The sequence below is a fragment of the Chanodichthys erythropterus genome, chromosome 3, assembly GCF_024489055.1.
Source record: "Chanodichthys erythropterus isolate Z2021 chromosome 3, ASM2448905v1, whole genome shotgun sequence".
NCBI lineage: Eukaryota > Metazoa > Chordata > Actinopteri > Cypriniformes > Xenocyprididae > Chanodichthys > Chanodichthys erythropterus.
Genome location: NC_090223.1, coordinates 5211028 through 5230470, shown reverse-complemented (window position 1 = coordinate 5230470; position 19443 = coordinate 5211028). Strand labels below are relative to the sequence as shown.

The 19443-nt window shown below is 36.9% G+C and overlaps 2 protein-coding genes across 3 annotated transcripts; both read right to left on the bottom strand.

Moving 5' to 3' along the window:
- Positions 1 to 199: 199 nt before the first annotated feature.
- On the bottom strand, positions 200 to 2694 carry LOC137015730 (signaling lymphocytic activation molecule-like). The gene is made up of 4 exons (XM_067380724.1): positions 2598 to 2694; positions 2119 to 2439; positions 1159 to 1428; positions 200 to 1080 (listed from the first exon to the last, which is right to left on the bottom strand). The coding sequence occupies exons 1-4, from the start codon at positions 2644 to 2646 to the stop codon at positions 941 to 943; spliced, it is 780 nt and encodes a 259-aa protein (XP_067236825.1). The 5' UTR covers positions 2647 to 2694; the 3' UTR covers positions 200 to 940.
- An 8915-nt stretch (positions 2695 to 11609) lies between these two features.
- On the bottom strand, positions 11610 to 19274 carry LOC137015564 (zinc finger protein ZFP2-like). Of its 2 annotated transcripts, none has more exons than XM_067380623.1 (5): positions 19221 to 19274; positions 17753 to 18098; positions 13835 to 14645; positions 12299 to 12396; positions 11610 to 12218 (listed from the first exon to the last, which is right to left on the bottom strand). In XM_067380623.1, the coding sequence occupies exons 2-5, from the start codon at positions 17907 to 17909 to the stop codon at positions 12214 to 12216; spliced, it is 1071 nt and encodes a 356-aa protein (XP_067236724.1). In that variant the 5' UTR covers positions 17910 to 18098; positions 19221 to 19274; the 3' UTR covers positions 11610 to 12213. The 2 variants fall into 2 exon arrangements, with proteins under 2 accessions (XP_067236724.1, XP_067236717.1); XM_067380616.1 differs by having other exon boundaries at positions 11612 to 12221.
- Between the last annotated feature and the right edge of the window lie 169 nt (positions 19275 to 19443).

Here is a 19443-nt window from a genome sequence, read left to right as displayed (position 1 = left end):
ACCGGTCTTATCTGGTCCAAGGCAAGCTTCCCTCTTCTTCTTCTTCCTCCTTTTTTCTTTTGCCTTTTTTCTTCGCATCTTTGATCTGTGTCAAGTGTCATTCACTTTTTGATAAGAATAAATCATAATACGAATAAATATTTACACGAGTAGTTTTGTGCATGTTGTTTGTATTTATTTGAAGTGCTTCAACCGACCATTCAATGATAATCTTCATTTATTTTTTGATCATATGACTACATTTTTATTGTTTTATACACTTTTCAAAGCACAAACATTTTATTACATGAACGTCCAAAAATGTCTGTCGTCCGGGATGCAAAGGCAGCTTTTTCCACCTTTTGACCAGAAGATGTCGTTAGCGTGCATCGTTTTTAAAAGCTTCGAGTAATGACCCTTTTCATGGCACAGTTGACATGCAATCTGAAGGCATTGATTAGGGTTAAATCTACGTTTTAATATGCTCCCGATCATGTGACTCAGATTTATTCTCAAAAGGATTGATATTACAGGCTAAATAGCACACAAATCAAATCAAGTGATTGGAACGCCAACAAATGTGGCCAACAATTGGCTTACAACAAATGTTTGTGATGAACTGGGGGCAGCAATAATTTTTAATAAATTAATAAAACATAAAATGGTTCAAAAACTGCAGTATGTTATTTCCCCAAACATCTCTCAGCAGATATAAACAATAGCCGAACGAGTCCTTGACCCTGCAACTCATCTTAAAATAACACACCAGAATACAGAAAGAAAAGTGAGCACATTATGATTATTGTCTGATTGAACACAAGAGGTTTATAAGGCGTTATTCTTTGTAAAGCTGCTGTAGAATGATTTGTATTGTGAAAAGTGCTGCAAATACCATTAAAATAATATAAAAACAATGTTTTGTATATATAATTCCTCCAGTTATTCAAGAAGAGTTCGATGTTTACTCCTGCACGCTCTTCTTCTGTTGAAGACTTCCGCATCTGATGTCATAAACCAGAACAGCCACAGTAGCCACGCCCACCACAGCAGAGAGAGCCAATCGGATCACAGCTTCACTAAAGCCACAACAGTGGATACGGTCTTCTGAGACAAGAAATGAGCAATGTTAAACTAGAAATATTGTTTAGTTTGTGAAAGAATATAGTGCTGCTGATATACCTGCACATGTGTGACAGAGTTGAGTGATGTTGAGGTGTTGAGTCTGGTTTCTGATGGGATTGTTCAGCACACAGCTGTAGGAATCATCCACACACTCCAGATGGAGAAGAAGATCAGACCGGCTGCTGAGATTAGAAACACTGGTGTTGGAGAATACACTGTTTCCTTTGAACCAGGAGAGAGTCACATGACTCACATTCACAGCTGAACACACCAATGAACATAATGATGATGGAGAGTCTCTGCTGATGACTGGAACAGGCAGACGAGCTGGAAATATTGGAGAATAAAAATAATCTAAGAATTTAAGAATTAAATAAACAATTCTATTAAAATGTTGATAATTAATATAATTATAAGGCATTAAAGGCAAACAAATGAATATGTACAATTATAAAATCTTTAATATTCACAATAATATAACAGTGATTAATGCAAAGACACCCCTAGTAAAAAAGTAATATATTTAAAATATATTATTAACATATTTACTGACATATCTCTTTAGACTTACTGATAAAAAAAATATAATTAAACTTTATTTGCAGTACACAATGCACATTTCTTAATATTAGGCCTAAAATGTGTTTTAATGTCAATATTGATGAGGATTGTATGATATTTGAATAATATCGGTCTTTCAGTGCATGATATTTAAAGTGTGCCTAAAGTATATTTGTGATAGTTTCACTTTTGCACAATCAAATATACTTCAGTACTATGTTTAGTTGGACCTCAGCACTACTTCTGCACAATTAAAGTGCAAAGTGAGTTGTTCCAGTTTAGCAGACTTTAAGTATACCAGTTTAGTATACTAAAAAAGGGTATTTTTATTAAGTACATAATATGCAACTATATTTTAGTATACTTAGTATGAAATAAAGGTATTTCAGATACATTTTAGTATATTTGTTTGTCACTAGGGACATAATCATCAAACAGAAGTAACTCTCTCCTCACCATAGACCGTGAGATTGATCGTGTTGAGCGACGTTGAGTCTCTTCTGATGCTGGAAACTGTATAAAGTCCAGAGTCTGTGGTTCTGCTGTTGATGATGGTCAGAGATCCAGTCTGAAGATCCAGTTTCAGTCTGTCTCTGAATCTCCCTTCAGAATTATCATTATATATCCTGATCTTATTGTTCTGTCTGTTGATTTGAGCTATGACAATGTTTTCAAATTTCCACATCAGATCATCTCTCTGTAGTTCAGTAAGATCAGGGTTCAGAGTGACTGATTCTCCTTCAGTCACTTCCATATTCACTTCAACACCAAACACACCTGATCAACAAACATTTCAAATGTGTTTAAAAGTTTCACCACTGAGAAATAACTCTTCATTCTGCACAATATTAGTGTGATACATCTTGAAAATATTATAAATGAAGGAAATAATAAAGAGCCGAATGATGCACAACTGAAGCCATACAAACACTTACCAGCTCGACTCCAGGAGCACAAACACAAGAGAATAAAAGTCTCCAGCATTTTTCCAGCAGTTCACAGAACTGTTATAATAATATAATGAGGTCTTGCTCTCTTGAAATCATCGTCTGAAGTGAAGCGGTTCAGTCGGTGTGAATACACTCCTCCAGCTCCTCCCTCACTCACAGAACGACATTCAACATCATTTGTGTTGAAGAAGAGCTGTCCTGCCAACATCTGAATCAGTTTACATGGTTTTCTTTCTCAAACCCAGATTATTTCAATAGGTTGAATGTATAATTACTCTTGATACACATTTAAACACTTAAATATTGAGATTTCATGTTATGTTCTTTCCCTTCACTCATAAGACTTTAGTTTAGTTAGGGCCTATGGCATATCTGTGACTCATGAATATTTCTGAACATTCGTATTTGTAGGTTCATATAACAGAAAATGTTCAAATGACACCTTCAGATAGGCTTCATGTGTCCAGTTCGAGAAGGCACATGCTGTCGAGTCTCTGAAGGGAGGAGTTTGTTCACACTTCACTTCAGAGACGTCTGCTCTGTTTCAGACATGACAGGATCTGATCATGCGAACAGCTCTGTGATGAAGATGCTCACTCTCATGTGTTTGTGCTCCTGCAGTCTGGCCGGTGAGTAGCTTTAAGGCTGTTATTCCCATCGTTACTCAAATACTGTTGTGTTCATGCTGCTAGAATGAGTTTTCATTGAAATCAGAGCGGGTTTTGTACATGGCGATTTATAAATAGTTTCAAAATTATGAAAACTGTCAGAAAGTCATGTAATTGAGTAAATATTTGTGTTTGTTGATCAGGTGTGTTTGGTGTTGAAGTGAAGATGGAAGTGACTGAAGGAGAATCAGTCACTCTGAATCCTGATCTTACTGAACTACAGAGAGATGATATAATGTGGAAATTTGGAGACATTGTCATAGCTAAAATCAACAGACAGAGCAATAAGAGCAGTATATTTAATGATAGTGCTGAAGGGAGATTCAGAGGCAGATTGAAACTGGATCTTCAGACTGGATCTCTGACCATCAACAACAGCAGAACCACAGACTCTGGACTTTATACAGTCACCAGAACCAGCAATCAGACGCCACTCAACACGATCAATCTCACTGTCTATGGTGAGTTAAACACTTTTTACACTTTCATTAGTTTAATCTACTACAGTATATCCAGTAAAAAAGTTAAAATTATTGTCTTTTTTTATAAATGGTTGCAAATAAAAATAATTATATAAAAATTCCACCAGTATATAAACAAGATTGCTGAATTGAGTAATTTTTGTCATGAACATTTCCACCACATATTATTTTGTTTGATGATCCTGTGATGACATCAGATGGTTTTGTTTTCATTTTGCTTAATATTTTCATTTAATTTCATGTTGATAGAGTGTCAGCAATGACCTGTGTGTGTGTGTGTGTGTGTGTGTGTATGTGTGATGAACCTTTACTTGAGATAGAGACAGATAGAAAATAAAACACACACACAAAATCTTATCACATTTATTCTCTTTTTTTTCCCAGCTCGTCTGCCTGTTCCTGTCATCAACAGAGACTCTTCACTAAACTCTTCACTAAATTCATCTTCATCATCATCATCATGTTCATTGGTGTGTTCAGCTGTGAATGTGAGTCATGTGACTCTCTCCTGGTTCAAAGGAAACAGTGTATTGTCCAACACCAGTGTTTCTAATCTCAGCCGATCTGATCTTCTTCTCCATCTGGAGTGTGTGGATGATTCCTACAGCTGTGTGCTGAACAATCCCATCAGAAACCAGACTCAACACCTCAACAACACTCAGCTCTGTCACACATGTGCTGCAGGTACTTGACTGATGGTATCTGGTGTTTCTGCACACATTATTTTAGCACTAATGACCATCTCTTTCAGTTCTTCCGGTCTCGTGGACAGTGCTGATCTCTGCTGCTGCTGCTGCTGCTGCTGGATCTCTGTTGATTGTTATTGCTCTCGGGATCTTCTGCATCTGCAGGAAACACAGGAGAACTCACCCAAAAGGCAAGAATTACTTACCACTTATGCATTTGTAAAATTTGTGAGCAATGCTGGAAAAATGAGTCACAATGATCAAATTTTCAAAAATGAGTTTGACCTTTATTTTCAAAAACCTGTTTGAAGTCGATAGAGTCAGAAAAGTCCATTTTAAAGGATTAGTCCACTTTTAGATAAATTTTTCCTGATAATTTACTCACCCCCATGTCATCCAAGATGTTCATGTCCTTCTTTCTTCAGTCGAAAAGAAGAATGCAGAAACCGGAAGTACGTTCAAGGCGATATTTTGTGTTTATAAAGCATATACAGTTGCATTTTTTCCGAAAATGACCGATCGTTTCTCTAGATAAGACTCTTATTCCTCGTCTGGTATCGTTTAAAGCTCTTTGAAGCTGCACTGAAACTGACATTTTGACCTTCAACCGTTTGGAGTCCATTGAAGACCACTATAAGGAGAAAAATCCTGGAATGTTTTCCTTCATTTCTTTTCGACTGAAGAAAGAAAGACATGAACATCTAATACTTTAAGAAAACAAAACAAAACAAAACAAAAGTTAAAGTTTGCCAAGCAACCATACCTTAAATCCCTGGCAATAACACCAAATTTGGCACAAACCAACTCAAAACCCATTTGAAAATCACATCTCATTGGCTCAGACTCACGCCATTGAGAATTCGCTATGAATAACCACAAAGTTAGAATGATACCAAACTTCCAGTCGTCCAGAAGTGAGCAGAAAAACAGCATTTTTCACAGTCAAAGGAAAGGTACTCCTCTCAGAAAACGAACAAATAAAGACACTTTTAGATGTTTAATTTTTCTTTGGAGCTTTGGGATCTCTAGACGAGGGCTTAATTAACTTATTTTTGTAAAAACCTCAAATTCGACCAACATTTACACTTGTTTTGCCTTTAGCTCAAAATTTGCCAGAGCTCATTCTGACTCATTTCTCCAGCACAGGTCACACATTGTTTCAATAAGTGTTTTGTTTCTGTCACTTTTGTAGAAGCAGATCAGACTGATGTTCAGACAGACATCATTTATGCTAGACCGACGTTCTACAAAGGAAAGGCACATAAACCGGTAAGATGTTTAATTTCTGTATTGCTTCAGCATTGATTACTGTACACAAATTATGTTTTATTACACATTTCACATCATCTACCCAATCAGAATCTCAATAGTTTGTAAGAGCAAAACTGTAAGCATATCAAGGCTGTAAAAGCAGTCTGTTCGCCGTGATGACATTTAAAGTTGCCGACTGCCTCTGTAGTCCGCTTTAACCACTTGATAGCAACCGTCTTTTTCAAGATGTGTAATAGCTTTGAAAACTCATGGGTAGGGTAATTCTGATGTATTTTATTTTGTAGAATAAAAGCTTGTGTTAACCAAAAACCATCTGACTTCTGGACGATGGAAATAGAAGTACTAAAATCTTAACTCGGTTCTGGGTTTTGGGCTAGAAGAATGTGCACCGTTAATTAGAAGCAACCCTTAGAGCAACTAAACAAGTGTTTTTGTTCTTGCTTTGGCTTGGACTGACAAAAAAAGTTTGTCAGTTTGAGCAAGGTGACATTACTCAGCTAAACCGCAACCATTTAAACACCAGCAACTGAAAAACACTTACATCACAAACACACAGTCAAGAGCAGTCTTGCAAAAAGAGCTGCAGAAATACCATATCAATAGAGTAAGAGTAAAATAACAACTATGGTAGAGCTTTGTCTTAGATTAGGCAGTATTTTCAGTCGACGAGGCAAACAACAGCTGCTTCGAAAGTTACGAAGCCCAGCTAACGTTACTAATCTGAGTTGAATTTACTCTAATCCACGACACTATAATTTCTCTGGTTGATGATAATAATGGTCATAATGCCTACGTTAAGGCCACAGCTTACCTTACAACTTTATTCCCCATTTATTAAGAACCTATAGCAGAAAGAGAGAACGCAATTAGAAAAGCTAAAGTTAACCAAAAATGACCAATTTTTTTCTTAGAAATGATGCTCCAAAATAACCTAATACGGTACCTTTAACACAACTGTTCATTTCTTGTTTAAAAAAGTTGCACGCTCAAACCTACGTGAGTAGTTAACCACTAACAACATGACAACAGAACCTACAACTAACTACTTTTAAATAACATGCACCACCATATTAAAACAAACAAACTTTAAGTCAAGTCATTTCACTCGGCAGCCATCTTAGAAACGCCTCTCAGGCATTCAAGTGCAGCTCTCTTTGAATGGGGAAACATCAAATTCTCCAAAGCTGTTCGCCAAGCTTTCATATTTGAAATCACCAATGAAATCTGACAACAACTGTCTCATAAATTTTGTTTCTAAATGCTCAAATCATGACAAAATATTAGGTATTTTTCAGGTTGCATGCACAGACATAAGTGCGCATCAGACTGTTTCTATAGGAACCGGAGCTTCTAACGGCCGCTGCAGTGACATGATGACTTTACCAATCGGTGATTGGCTCTTATTTAGAAGGCGGGACTTATTCCGCCATATTGCACGTTGAACTATCTATCTAACTAAAACAATAGAGTGACACGTCGTAGTTGCATCCCAAATGGCGCACTATACACTTATACACTATTTTCAGTAACTTTTAATACGGTATTATATTGTGAAAAATCACAGTTAAAGCCAGTGAAGGGGTAATAATTCAATTTACTGTGAAATATTACAGTTACATTCTGTGAAATCCTGAAAATAATTTACAGTGTAACTTAGAATTTTGAGGGTATTTCATGATACTATGCAATATTTATACAATTTTTAGTAGCTATTTTTTCCCATTGAAAATATAACACAATTTTGTTCTAATATATTTTTAAATTAAATAAAGACACCCACGAAAGTGGATTAGTGCCATCAGGTGGGAGTAAAAACTTGTAATGTCACTAGATTTCCATTTAGTTCTATAGAAAGTGGCTTATAAAATCTCAAGTGGTTTTAGACAAATACTTGTTAGGCTTTTTGTCAAAGTTTAGATTTTCTTTTGTTTGAAATGTTGATTTGAAGTGTCGGTTTTTGCATCATTTTTACTACAGTCAAACCTGAACACAGGAGGAAATTATGTTACACATAACATCAAAATTCAATAAAACTGTAACAAAATGGATAGCTATGCTTTATCACAGCTTAGTAAATTTGAGTCTGATCTGATTTCAACCTCTTATTTGAGTCTTTTGACTCAATTTTACCATATTGTTACAGCCACACCGGTTCATTTGTGTGTGTATAATGGTGTATTGTGTAAGTAAGAGTGTGTAAGTGAGTGTGTGTATCTGTGTTGCACTCTCAATGATTTAGAGTGTAACCTCTTCCTGGCTGTTCATGTTTTTGTTGCTTGTGGCTGAAGTAATGTTTTTATTTCACACTTTTGCAAGAACTTGCTCTGTGTTGCAGTCAGGCCAGTGTGAGCTGGGGGAGGTTGTGTCTGTGTTGCTCTCTTGACATTTAGACTGTCACTCCTTCATTGCTCTGCACTTTGTAGTTTGTACCACCAAAAGATTATCTGAGTTTCTCTGAGATTTGAGTTCATATTTCCCATTCATTTACTATGTTGGTCATTTTAGACCATGAAGAAGCCAAGTTTTTTTTTTTAACAAGAATAAATACATTTTAAAGTGTTTGTGGCAGAAGACGGAGGATGACGGATGTGTTCATGATAAACAGGCTACATTAGTGAACATTAGATGTATTTGTGTTTTCTTTCAGAGGGCTGAAGAGCAGGAAAATGTGTTGTACGCAGAAGTCTCAAAACGTTAATCAACTCTTCTGTTGACTGGGATTCTGTTTTTGGGGTTTCTAACGTTCTACAGCACAAAATCTGGGAAGGAATTTTATGTGAACACAAATATATACACATTTAAATTTCATTTCTCTTGTTCATTTGGTTCCCAAATGAAGTAAATTACAGTTTCCCACACAAACTGATGAATTTTGTTTGTAAAGTGAAGGAAGACGTCTTGTATAATCCGTTAATTACTGTATTAGAAAAACATGCCATATCTTCCTCTGAGCTAGCTGTTAATTCTCACCCAGTTTTCACTTCTATCCTGATGACATTATTGCATGCCTAATCTTGATTTTTAAGGTTGAAATTATGTACAGTAACAGGAGAAAATGCAAATATGAGGGTGCTTTGCAACGTCCAAATAATCACAGAAAATTACAGATGTTATGAAAAACATTTATGTGCTTATGAAAATGTTAATATTTTATATTTTAATAAGTTAAATTATAAATTTTGAATATTTCAGAAATGTTTTTGTTATGTTTTTGAACCAGTTCTTTTTATTATTATTATTGTTTTAAAGGGGTCATGACATGAGAAATCAAATTTTGGCGTATAAGAGGTCTTTGTTTCATTAAAATGTCATTTTTACTTAATAATAAAAAAAAAAATTATATAATCATGCTATAAAAATAGTCAAATTTATTTTACACAAATGCATCGATTCACATAGCCCACTGGAGTTGTATGGATTTTTTTTTTTTTTTTTTTTTTTTTTAAAGTTTTTATTTTTAAATATAACTCTGAATCTGACTGTGTTTGTCTGAAAGAAGATGACTTGAGGGTGAGTAAATCATGGGATAATTTTAATTTTTGGGTGAACTAACCCTATAGTCAAACAAATTTGTTAATTTGTTAAAAGTGTCTGAGAGGGTTCCACATGTAATGCGTATTTCAAATGAAAAGATGTCAGCCAATCACAGCAGTGGGCGTTTACACTGAAGTCTCACAGAGACACGCCCCTTAAAACAGAGCGTTCAAACCAGAGGCTAAAATCAGGGTAGAAAATGCCTTTTATTTCTATATTATGACAATTTTTGATGTAAAAATCATACTTACATTATGAAATAATAAGAAAATCCACTTCATGACCTCTTTAAGATGCATGGCTGAGTAATAAATGAAATCAACTTCATTAATTCATCCTTTGACAGTATCACTGTTGTTCCAAATGTCCTGTTATTTATGTGTTGTTTCATTTAATGGATTTTTGTGAGTTAATGAATGTGGTATTCAGTCAAGATCAAAAAGTCAAATATTATAACATGAATTAAAAATGTGATATTAATGGATCTTGAGCACTTTTGCCTTTGAGCAGTGCTTCTGTTGTATGATTGTGTTGTTTTCAGTAAGTTTGTTATAGTGCTGTAGTGCACAAACAGTCTTGTGTGTCTCATTCTGCTGCACAGGGCCTAAAATCACGGATCACCAAAGTGCCAAATGCGAGTATGGGGAGTATAAGAAGTATATGGCGCTTGGTCAGTAACACTTTATGATGTTTTATTAACAAAGCTCGGGAGGAGCAGGTTCAGATAATTAACCTAAATAACACCACCGGCGAGAATTCCAGCTTCCTCCCCGACGTCCTCCTATAGTTCGGCCGTTCCAACGATCCCGCCTATTGGGAAGTGGACAGTACTGTCTTGCAACAACTTCAACATCGGCACATACACCCGACAGCATTGTCGGTCCTTGCACATATGATAGGTCTGTTTTAGACCGTGTCCAAGTAGCGCAGCTCAAATACAAAATTAAGTGAAAACAATCACTCTGTGTAGACTTAAAATCAAGGACAACGTAGAAGACGGAATAAATCTTCGCCCGATCTGTAACGCGTCACAGACGTGCTGTGTAAATAAGGGGTAAATCTCACTCCCATCCGGGTCACGGCACCAATGCAACCCCTACAGTTCGAACCGCCAGCTCTAAGCAGGACTCGAACCCGGGTCTGCCAGCATGGGAGTTGGGCGCTCTAACAATGAGGCTAAAGACCGCAGTCAGTCACTAGAGCACCTCTTGAGATCAGGGGAGTGTATTACAATCACTACCAGGCCATTAAAAAAATCATTGAAAGGATTAATTCACATTTACATCTTATGAATACTTTTTCTAAAGGTGACAGACACAGATCTCATCATCTCTGCAGGTGTTTCTGCTGAAAACACACCGTTAAACACTTCTGGGAGGATGTGGAAAAAAAACTACGTTGAGTGTGAAATATGAAGGTGAGAAGAAAAAAAAAATCTGACCACAGTGTCACAGTCAAAAAAAAAATAAAAAAAATAAAGAAGTGAGCTTTAGTTAGATCTTTATTTTACATTCAACCCATCTCTCATCATGACTACATTAACCCCTTTTGGCATTGATGTCTGTTAAATTTCATGATCCACAGATGTTTAGCCTGATCTCCAGTCTTTTTTCATCTGGTGAAATATTGAGTTGTGTCATTTGGTTCAGATCAGTCCACACAAACCACTGCCAGTCAACTGATTTGCATCAAACTACCACAGATGACATAATTACAGATTTTTCACGTTAAAAGAACATGATTTTTTGTGCATTAGAAGCAAGTGGTCAAATGAGAGCAGGTGACTTCAACCAAGAGGCACTTTAACAAAAAAACAAAAAACATGCTGTGGTTTAATGTGCTTGTGTCAAATCACACTGACGTGCTCAGGAGCCAAAGGTGACAAAAGGTGCAGACATTTCTGCTTATGCATGAAAATGTGAGAGAGAGTGTGAAGTGTGAAGAATAGAGCAGAAAATTGCAATTGGAAAGTTTGTTTTTAAAACTAAACAATGACATTCAGATCTGCTTTTTATATATAACATATGCATTTTATTTTAAAATGATGCTTTTATTGTGGTTCTGAATGTCAGCGGGTGAATGATTTACACCAACATTGTGGGCAACATTGGACATTGGACCCACTTTCCTCAACACACCTGCCTGATAGTGTCTAGTATGCCTATTAAGAGTAAGACCAAACTACACAGCAGTGAAAAACTCTTTCCACACACAGAACATGAATGTGGCTTCTCCTTCATATGAACTGTCAGGTGTTTCTTCAGGTCTGATGACCCAATAAATGTTTTTCCACACTGATCACATGTTCACAAGTTCATTACAGAAGAGTCAAGTAGTTTCAGATATTTGTCTTTATTGAATAGAAAAGACACAAAAAACAATTATAAGCTTCTTTGCAGATTTTAACCTAAAGTTATTCCTGATTCAAGCAGACTCAGCAGAAAATAAAAAACGGACAATAACAAGATGCTGATAAAACAAGTTGAATCAATCACTACTTGAACCAAATACAAACATTAAGTAAAAGTGACACCAAATGAGACAGATCTCTCTCTTTACTGACTTATAAGAGCCAAAGCATTTCAAGAGAAGAAGAGAAGCAAAGTGTCCAGTTTCAAAGATACATGAAAGAATATCTTGCATTTGCATGCAAGAGTAGAACACGTATTCTTTCAAAAAAACTTCTACTTGAACATTAACACAAACCCCTGAAGATGAACTCTGACGACTGTGGATGATGTTTCTTTATCGTGTCTCTCGCTGCAGCTGATCACGACAGATTTCTATGGAAGAGATGCTTTATCGTGTCATGTTCAGTGTCGTCACACTTCTGGATCTGAAGATGATCTAGTTACTGTGATCGTGACCGTAGACTAGATCATTGATCAAACTCTGATTTATTTCTCTCCGGAGTGAATCCTTTCATGCATTTCCAAGGTTTCAACATATAGCGCTGTGTCTATTCTGCTGTAATATGAATATAAGAATGAAGAATAACCTCTTTGTTCTTCAGCATCATGAATGAATGAAGAATAAACACCAACCTCTTTGTTCTTCAGTATCTTCAGTGTGATTCATTCTGCAGGGTTCTGGATCACTCATGTTCTCATTGTCCTCTCCTTCCAGATCCATTCTGGTAGTTCTGACAAAAAACAAACACATTTAATTTCCAACAGGCATGATACAGGCTACAGGCCAGGGCACAACACATGTACACTCTGCTTATTACACACACAGGGACACGCAGCAGCACACAAACATGCTGGAGAAGCATTCAGTTTTTCCACCTGCTAATTTCACCATGTAAATAGCGAATCCGCCATGGTGCGAGAGCAACTGACTTTTAAGGTCAATGGGAGATAAGACTCTTACTGGTTTATTGCATGTTACACCCAAAACACACCCATTACTCATTAAGAGACTAGGTACAACCCTTTTAGACCATGCACCTGGTGCGCCGACCAGTTTTTGCATTGTTGAACTAGCAAATGTGGATTCAGACACACCCTAAATGCACATGTGCACTTTCCACAATAATGTGAAAAATCTGAAGCAGATAACAAGCAACCACCAAAATGTGTGTAATTAGGAAACTACGCTATATTGCCAAAAGTTTTGGGACGCCTGCCTTTCTTAATCCGTAGGGTTTATTATGGAGTTGTCCCACCCTTTGCAGCTATAACAGCCTTAACTCTTCTGGGAAGGCTTTCCACAAGGTTTAGGAGTGTGTTTATGGGAATTTTTGACCATTCTTCTAGAAGCTCATTTGTGAGGTCAGGCAGTGATGTTGGTGAGAAGGTCTGGCTCACAGTCTCCGCTCTAATTCATCCAAAAGGTGTTCTGTCGGTTTGAGGTCAGGACTCTGTGCAGGCCAGTCAAGTTCCTCCACACCAAACTCGCTCATCCATGTCTTTATGGACCTTCCTTGGTGCACTGGAGCGCAGTCATGTTGGAACAGGAAGGGGCCATCCCTAAAATGTTCCCACAAAGTTGGGAGCATGAAATTGTCCAAAATGTCTTGGTATGCTGAAGCATTAAGAGTTCCTTTCACTGGAACTAAAGGTCTAGCCCAACCCCTGAAAAACAACCCCACACCATAATCCCCCTCCACCAAACTTTACACTTGTCACAATGCAGTCAAGCAAGTACCGTTCTCCTGGCAACCGCCAAACCCAGACTTGTCCATGGGATTGCCAGACAGAGAAGCGTGACTGGTCACTCCAGAGAACACGTCTCCTCTGCTCTAGAGTCCAGTGACGGCGTGCTTTACACCACTGCATCCGACGCTTTGCATTGCACTTGGTGATGTAAGGCTTGGATCAGCTGCTCTGCCATGGAAACCCATTCCATGAAGCTCTCTACACACTGTTCTTTCACAAATGTTTGTAGAAGCAGTCTGCATGCCTAGGTGCTTGATTTTATACACCTGTGGCCATGGAAGTGATTGGAACACCTGAATTCAATGATACTTTTGGCAATATACTGCAACTTACACTTACTGCTCATAAAGATGAACCACTTACTGTGATTTCAGACTGTGAATGTTTTTCATATGAGTGAATAAAGATAACTGAACGAACCTCTTCCCGCATGGATCGAGGAGTTTCTCCACTGCATGGATCTTCATGTGAAGCGTCACGTGACTTTTCATAGTGAAATTCTTTCCACACTGACCACACGTGTACGGCTTCTCTCTGCAGTGCATCCTCTCGTGTGTTTTCAGATATGATGACTGCCTGAATCTCTTGTCACAGTGTGAACACTTGTAAGGTTTTTCTCCAGTGTGGATCATCTGATGCCGTTTTAAATTGTTCACAAAAGTAAAGGTCTTCCCACACTCAAAGCACATGTACTCTCTCACACCAGTATGAATTTTCAGATGTGTTTGTAAAGTTTGCAGCACTGAAAAACTCTTTCTACATACAAAACATGAATGTGGCTTCTCCTTTGTATGAACTCTCAGGTGTGCCTTCAGGATTGATGGCCAAATAAATGTTTTGCCACATTGATCACATGTGTACGGCTTCTCTTTCGTGTGGTTCTTCATGTGAACATTAAGGTATGATGATTGTGCGAAGCTCTTTCCACACTGATCACATGCGTACAGCTTTTCTCCAGTGTGCATCCTCATGTGAACATTAAGGTGTATTTTTTGTGTGAAGCTCTTCCCACACTGATCGCATGTGAACGGCTTCTCTCCAGTATGAATTCTCATGTGAACATCATAACTTTGCTTTTTTATGAAACTCTTTCCGCAGTCATTGCATATGAAAGATGTCTTGGCTCTTTTTTCCTTTATAAATGTATTTTTAGGTTTTTCTCCAGGATTGACATGTTGTTCCTCCTCTACTTCAATCAGTTCTTCACTCTCCTTCTTCACTTCCATCAGCTCTGAAATTAAATAAGAAAAAAGTTTATATTTTAAAAAAAACTGGCTAATCTGGATAGAGAATCACCCTGAGCCTTTCCTCAAGTCCCCAAATCAAGATACACATTCTCCAAACAGAGGCATGAAATAACAACTGGAGTTTTCCTTGACTGGGATCAGACTTGGGGAGTTCACACCTTGTTGAGGAACAGGAGATCATTTGGAGACAGTGAGAAAGGACACACCCTCTGCAGTAAGCAAAGTATCTCTAAACGCTCTAACTTGTATTACATTTGGTCTGTTTCTTTGGACACAAGCACTTTGTACCAGTCGCACTGAGACATTTCAAATGGTACCAAATCCATGTTTGCTAGTTTAATGATGGGAAAAATGGTCCCTACGGGTGTGTTTTGGGCATAACGTGCAATTAACCAATCAGACTTTCATCTCCCATTCCCTTTAAAAACCAGTTGCGCTCAAGCCATGGCGTATTCGCTATTTACATGGCAGAATTTGCAAGCAGAAAAATTAAACACTTCTCTAGTGAGGAAACGGATTTGTGCAAAATTCAAGCAAAACCATCTACGGAGCAGACCTAAAAGCCGGTTTCCACCAAAGCATTTTTATCTTTATGAAAACAATAATAATCTTTTACATTTAATATTTGTGTAATAAGCATGTAATAAGTACAGTGTAAGCGCATAACACTAAAACACTCTTTAAATAACAACAAAAAAAAAATAATAATAATTTGCACAATTGACTTTAGACCAGGTTGTAGTTTGTCAATGGCGCAGTCTATTTCAGTTGCCTCAAAATAGCAACACGCCAACAGCGCACCTGACCGCACCTCGTTTTCAGACCAGCAAGCCAATGAGTGCAAATCCATTTGCTATTTACACAACATGGCGAAGGATGTTAAACTGATAACTGCGTCGGGCTGAAACTAGCAAAGGACACATGCGTCGCTCCTGGGGGCGCACTGCGAGGTGTGTATTAAGGGCCCTAAATTTCCACTCAAAGATGAAAATTTACTCACATTTGCTGTCCTGTGCAGAAAAATATGATCACAGTTTCGTTTTAAAGCCCATTTTGAGCATGATTTGGCTGCAACAGTGAATGTTGTGATCATATGCTAATAAAATGATTGTGGCAGAAAAATAGCGTGAGAACTTTATTATATCTGCTCTCTCCATCATTTTGTGAGCTTTTAGTATGTTTTATGCATGAACAGCAAGTGGATTTAAGCGTTTTCAGACGTTTCAGTGTGGATGAGCTACTGTGGAAAATGCTTGAAAATGCTGGATGAGGAGCGTTTTTAAATGAAAACTCAAATGTCTGCGGATTATTGTAGACAGTTTATGAAAATCTTCTATAATATATGAGAAATACAACTTTATCAGTAACTGTAAATCAGCTTTTGCTTAATTTCTGCTTACAACCCCATCAGTCATTCTGGAAAGATCATTTACATGATACTAGGGATGCTCAGATTTATCTGCTTCATATCGATACTGGCCAATCTCATGAACCGATCCTGATTTGATGACGAACTTTAGCACTGCCCTCATGTCTTCAACAGAAAAACTCACCATTTGCCATGTATGTGTTCTGAAGAACATGGAGGAAGAGAGGCTAAAGAGTACAGCGAACCTGATTCAATGCTTCTGTCATCTCGTCTGCTCTCGGTGTCTGAGGCGGGACTATAATATAATACAGTCCAGGACATCAGTTGATATTTTTGACATAGTATCCTTTAAAGGTTTAAGGGGATTTTAGGGGATTGGTGTCAGCACTGGTCAATGCATTGAAAGGATAAATTAAGTTAATTTCAACACATTGTTTCATTCAGTGTTTTAAGCAGAATGGATGGTTTAATGCTGGTAAGGACGGTCTAAATGACAGCATGTCGTCACCTAATGGGTTGAAATTGCATTCAGTTTGACATTTAAGTCTTGTCGACTCTTTAATAAGCCAAAGTATCCTAATATGGCTAGTGTTTTGTGACAGCTCTGTTCATTGTCATATGAATATTTATTAATCTGATTCTCAATTAAAACAACATACAATATTACTGTAAATAATATAACCAGCCAACATTTGTGGTATTACTTTATCAGAAAAACAGAGAGCTTTCATGTCACTTAAAGGATTAGTCCACTTTTAAATAAACTTTTCCTGATAATTTACTCACCCCCCATGTCATCCAAGATGTTCATGTCTTTCTTTCTTCAGTCGAAAAGAAATTAAAGTTTTTGATGAAAACATTCCAGGATTATTCTCCTTATAGTAGACTTCAATGGGCACCAAAGAGTTGAAGGTCAAGATTCAGTTTCACTGCAGCTTCAAATTGTTCAACACGTTCCCAGATGAGAAATAAGGGTCTTATCTAGTGAAAGCATCACTCATTTTCTGAAAAAAAAATTAAAATTACTATACTATTGAACTAGCATATTGCATATAAAAATTAGTTCAAACTTTGACCTGTGGAGGGCAGTAATACACTTAGCAGCGTCTACACTGCTGGAATTCTAATAGAGAAGAAGAGAGCTAGTTCAAGATGAGCATTCATGGTTAAAACTTATATAATTTTTTTTTTTTTTTCTTCAGAAAATGAGCGATGGTTTCACTAGATAAGATCTATTTCTCCTCTGGGATCGTGTTGAACAATTTGAAGCTGCAGTGAAACTAATTATGACCTTTAACTGTTTGGTGCCCATTGAAGTCTACTATATGGAGAAAAATCCTGGAATGTTTTCACCAAAAACTTTAATTTCTTTTCGGCTGAAGAAAGAAAGACATGAACATCTTGGATGACATGGGGGTGAGTAAATTATCAGGAAAAGTTTATTTAAAAGTGGACTAATCCTTTAAGATCAGGGTTGGTATCGGCCGTTGATGATGATGAGAAAGTGGTATCGGCTGCAAAAAATCTGATGATTTACCAGATTATTAAATTATTCTTAGTTTGCCCTCATACTTATAAATGAATATGAAAGTTTCTCAAATATCCCTATACTGAACATTTGTTAACAGTTCAGTGCCTATTCACTAACTGGGCAGAAGTGCTTGAATCTTTGTAACATGAATGTTGTTCAGCATCATGAATGAATGAAGAATAAACACCAACCTCTTTGTTCTTCAGTATCTTCAGTGTGTTTCATTCTGCAGGGTTCTGGATCACTCATGTTCTCACTGTCCTCTTTAATAAACTCAGTCTTTGCAGATTTCAGCTCTTCCTGATGCTCTGATGCTCTGATGCTCGTCTGATGGGAATATTCCAGCATTTATTGATGAACTGCTGTGGGAGGAGCTTCACTGATGATGTGAGTGATGTGGGAGGAGCTTTACTGATGATGTTGGTGTTTATGGAGGAGCTTTACTGATGATGTGTGTGATGTGGGAGTAGCTTAATTGAGTGAATCGAAGTGGGCGGGCTTCATTGACTGAACTGCAGATTGGTTGGTGGAGCTGATCTGCCAAAATCAAAAATATGTCAGATACTGTGTTTGTTTTTATAAGGTTAAAGACAAGAAAGCATCAAATTAAACGTACAAAAATGAAAACCAAAAACCAATTAAATGCAAGTGTCTATTTTAATGTTTCAAATTACTACTAAAAAAGTCAAAATATAGGTGAAATAATGTTCCATCATCATTTAGTGTAACAGATATATTTAATGTAAAAAGGAAACAACAGTTATTTTGACCTCTACTTAATAAAGTATATAAAAGAATAAGAGAGATCACACTCAATTTAATTATATTTTAAATGATTAAAAACGTATTGCTGACAAATGAGAGAAATCTAGTGGTTTGAAGGAAAGTGGCAAAGTATAAAGATTTAAAATGACAATTAAAGAGTATTTTGGGCTGCACTGTGATCCTTAAATACAGTGTTTGAATGTCAGAAAATGATTCTTGTTCTAAATAAAAAAAAATTTCTATATTAACCCCTTTTATATTTGACCCTTAAACTAATTGCATTAATCATTGATATCCATCTATCGTAAAACAACTGAAGCTAATTCAGAACTGTTTTGTTTCTAATTCTAACTTTATTCTGCTTTTTCATTTAAAATAATGTCAGATATCTAGAAAAGTAGTAATGAACTGTAAGAGAAACAGAAATAAATGTAGATATTTGTAGTCATTAAATCCCCTCAGTCTGTTGACAGCAATGAAATGAGCTTTAAGTGTCAATTTACAGCAGATCTGAAGACATCAGCATAATAAATGAGGTGAAAACAGGAACTATTGACATGAAATAAAGAGTGTTTACAGAAGTTTCTCTGTTAATATTGATGATCTTCAGACTATTACTCGATATATGAGATAAGACTATAAAACTGCTCTATTGAAAGACAATTATTTCTCACAACATCGAAACAATCACACAAACGAACACAAAATCGCTCAGGTCTGAATGAATTCATCATATTTTCCTCACATGCTGCACTAAATGTTTATTTCAGCAGGAAGACGACAGAAAAGACGCACAAGTATCGCTGTGATCGATGAAAACAATACAGAAATGAGCCTGTCGCTTGATCAAACTGTATAAAGTGTGTTTGATGATCGTGTAAATATGAGAAATACCGTGAACTGCTCGACTCTCCTCAGAAGACTCGACGCTGACTGAAATGACGAGCTGTGACGTCATCGGCCAGAGACGCGCCAGAGTCAGATGATCAAAACATCATTAAACAAACAATCACACAAAAATAGCAGGGATTAAACGCCTCTTATCTTTCTCCTTTTGCCGTTTGTGTAAAGCTGTGATGAAATGAACAATAATCATTTCAGTTTATTTTGTAAAAAC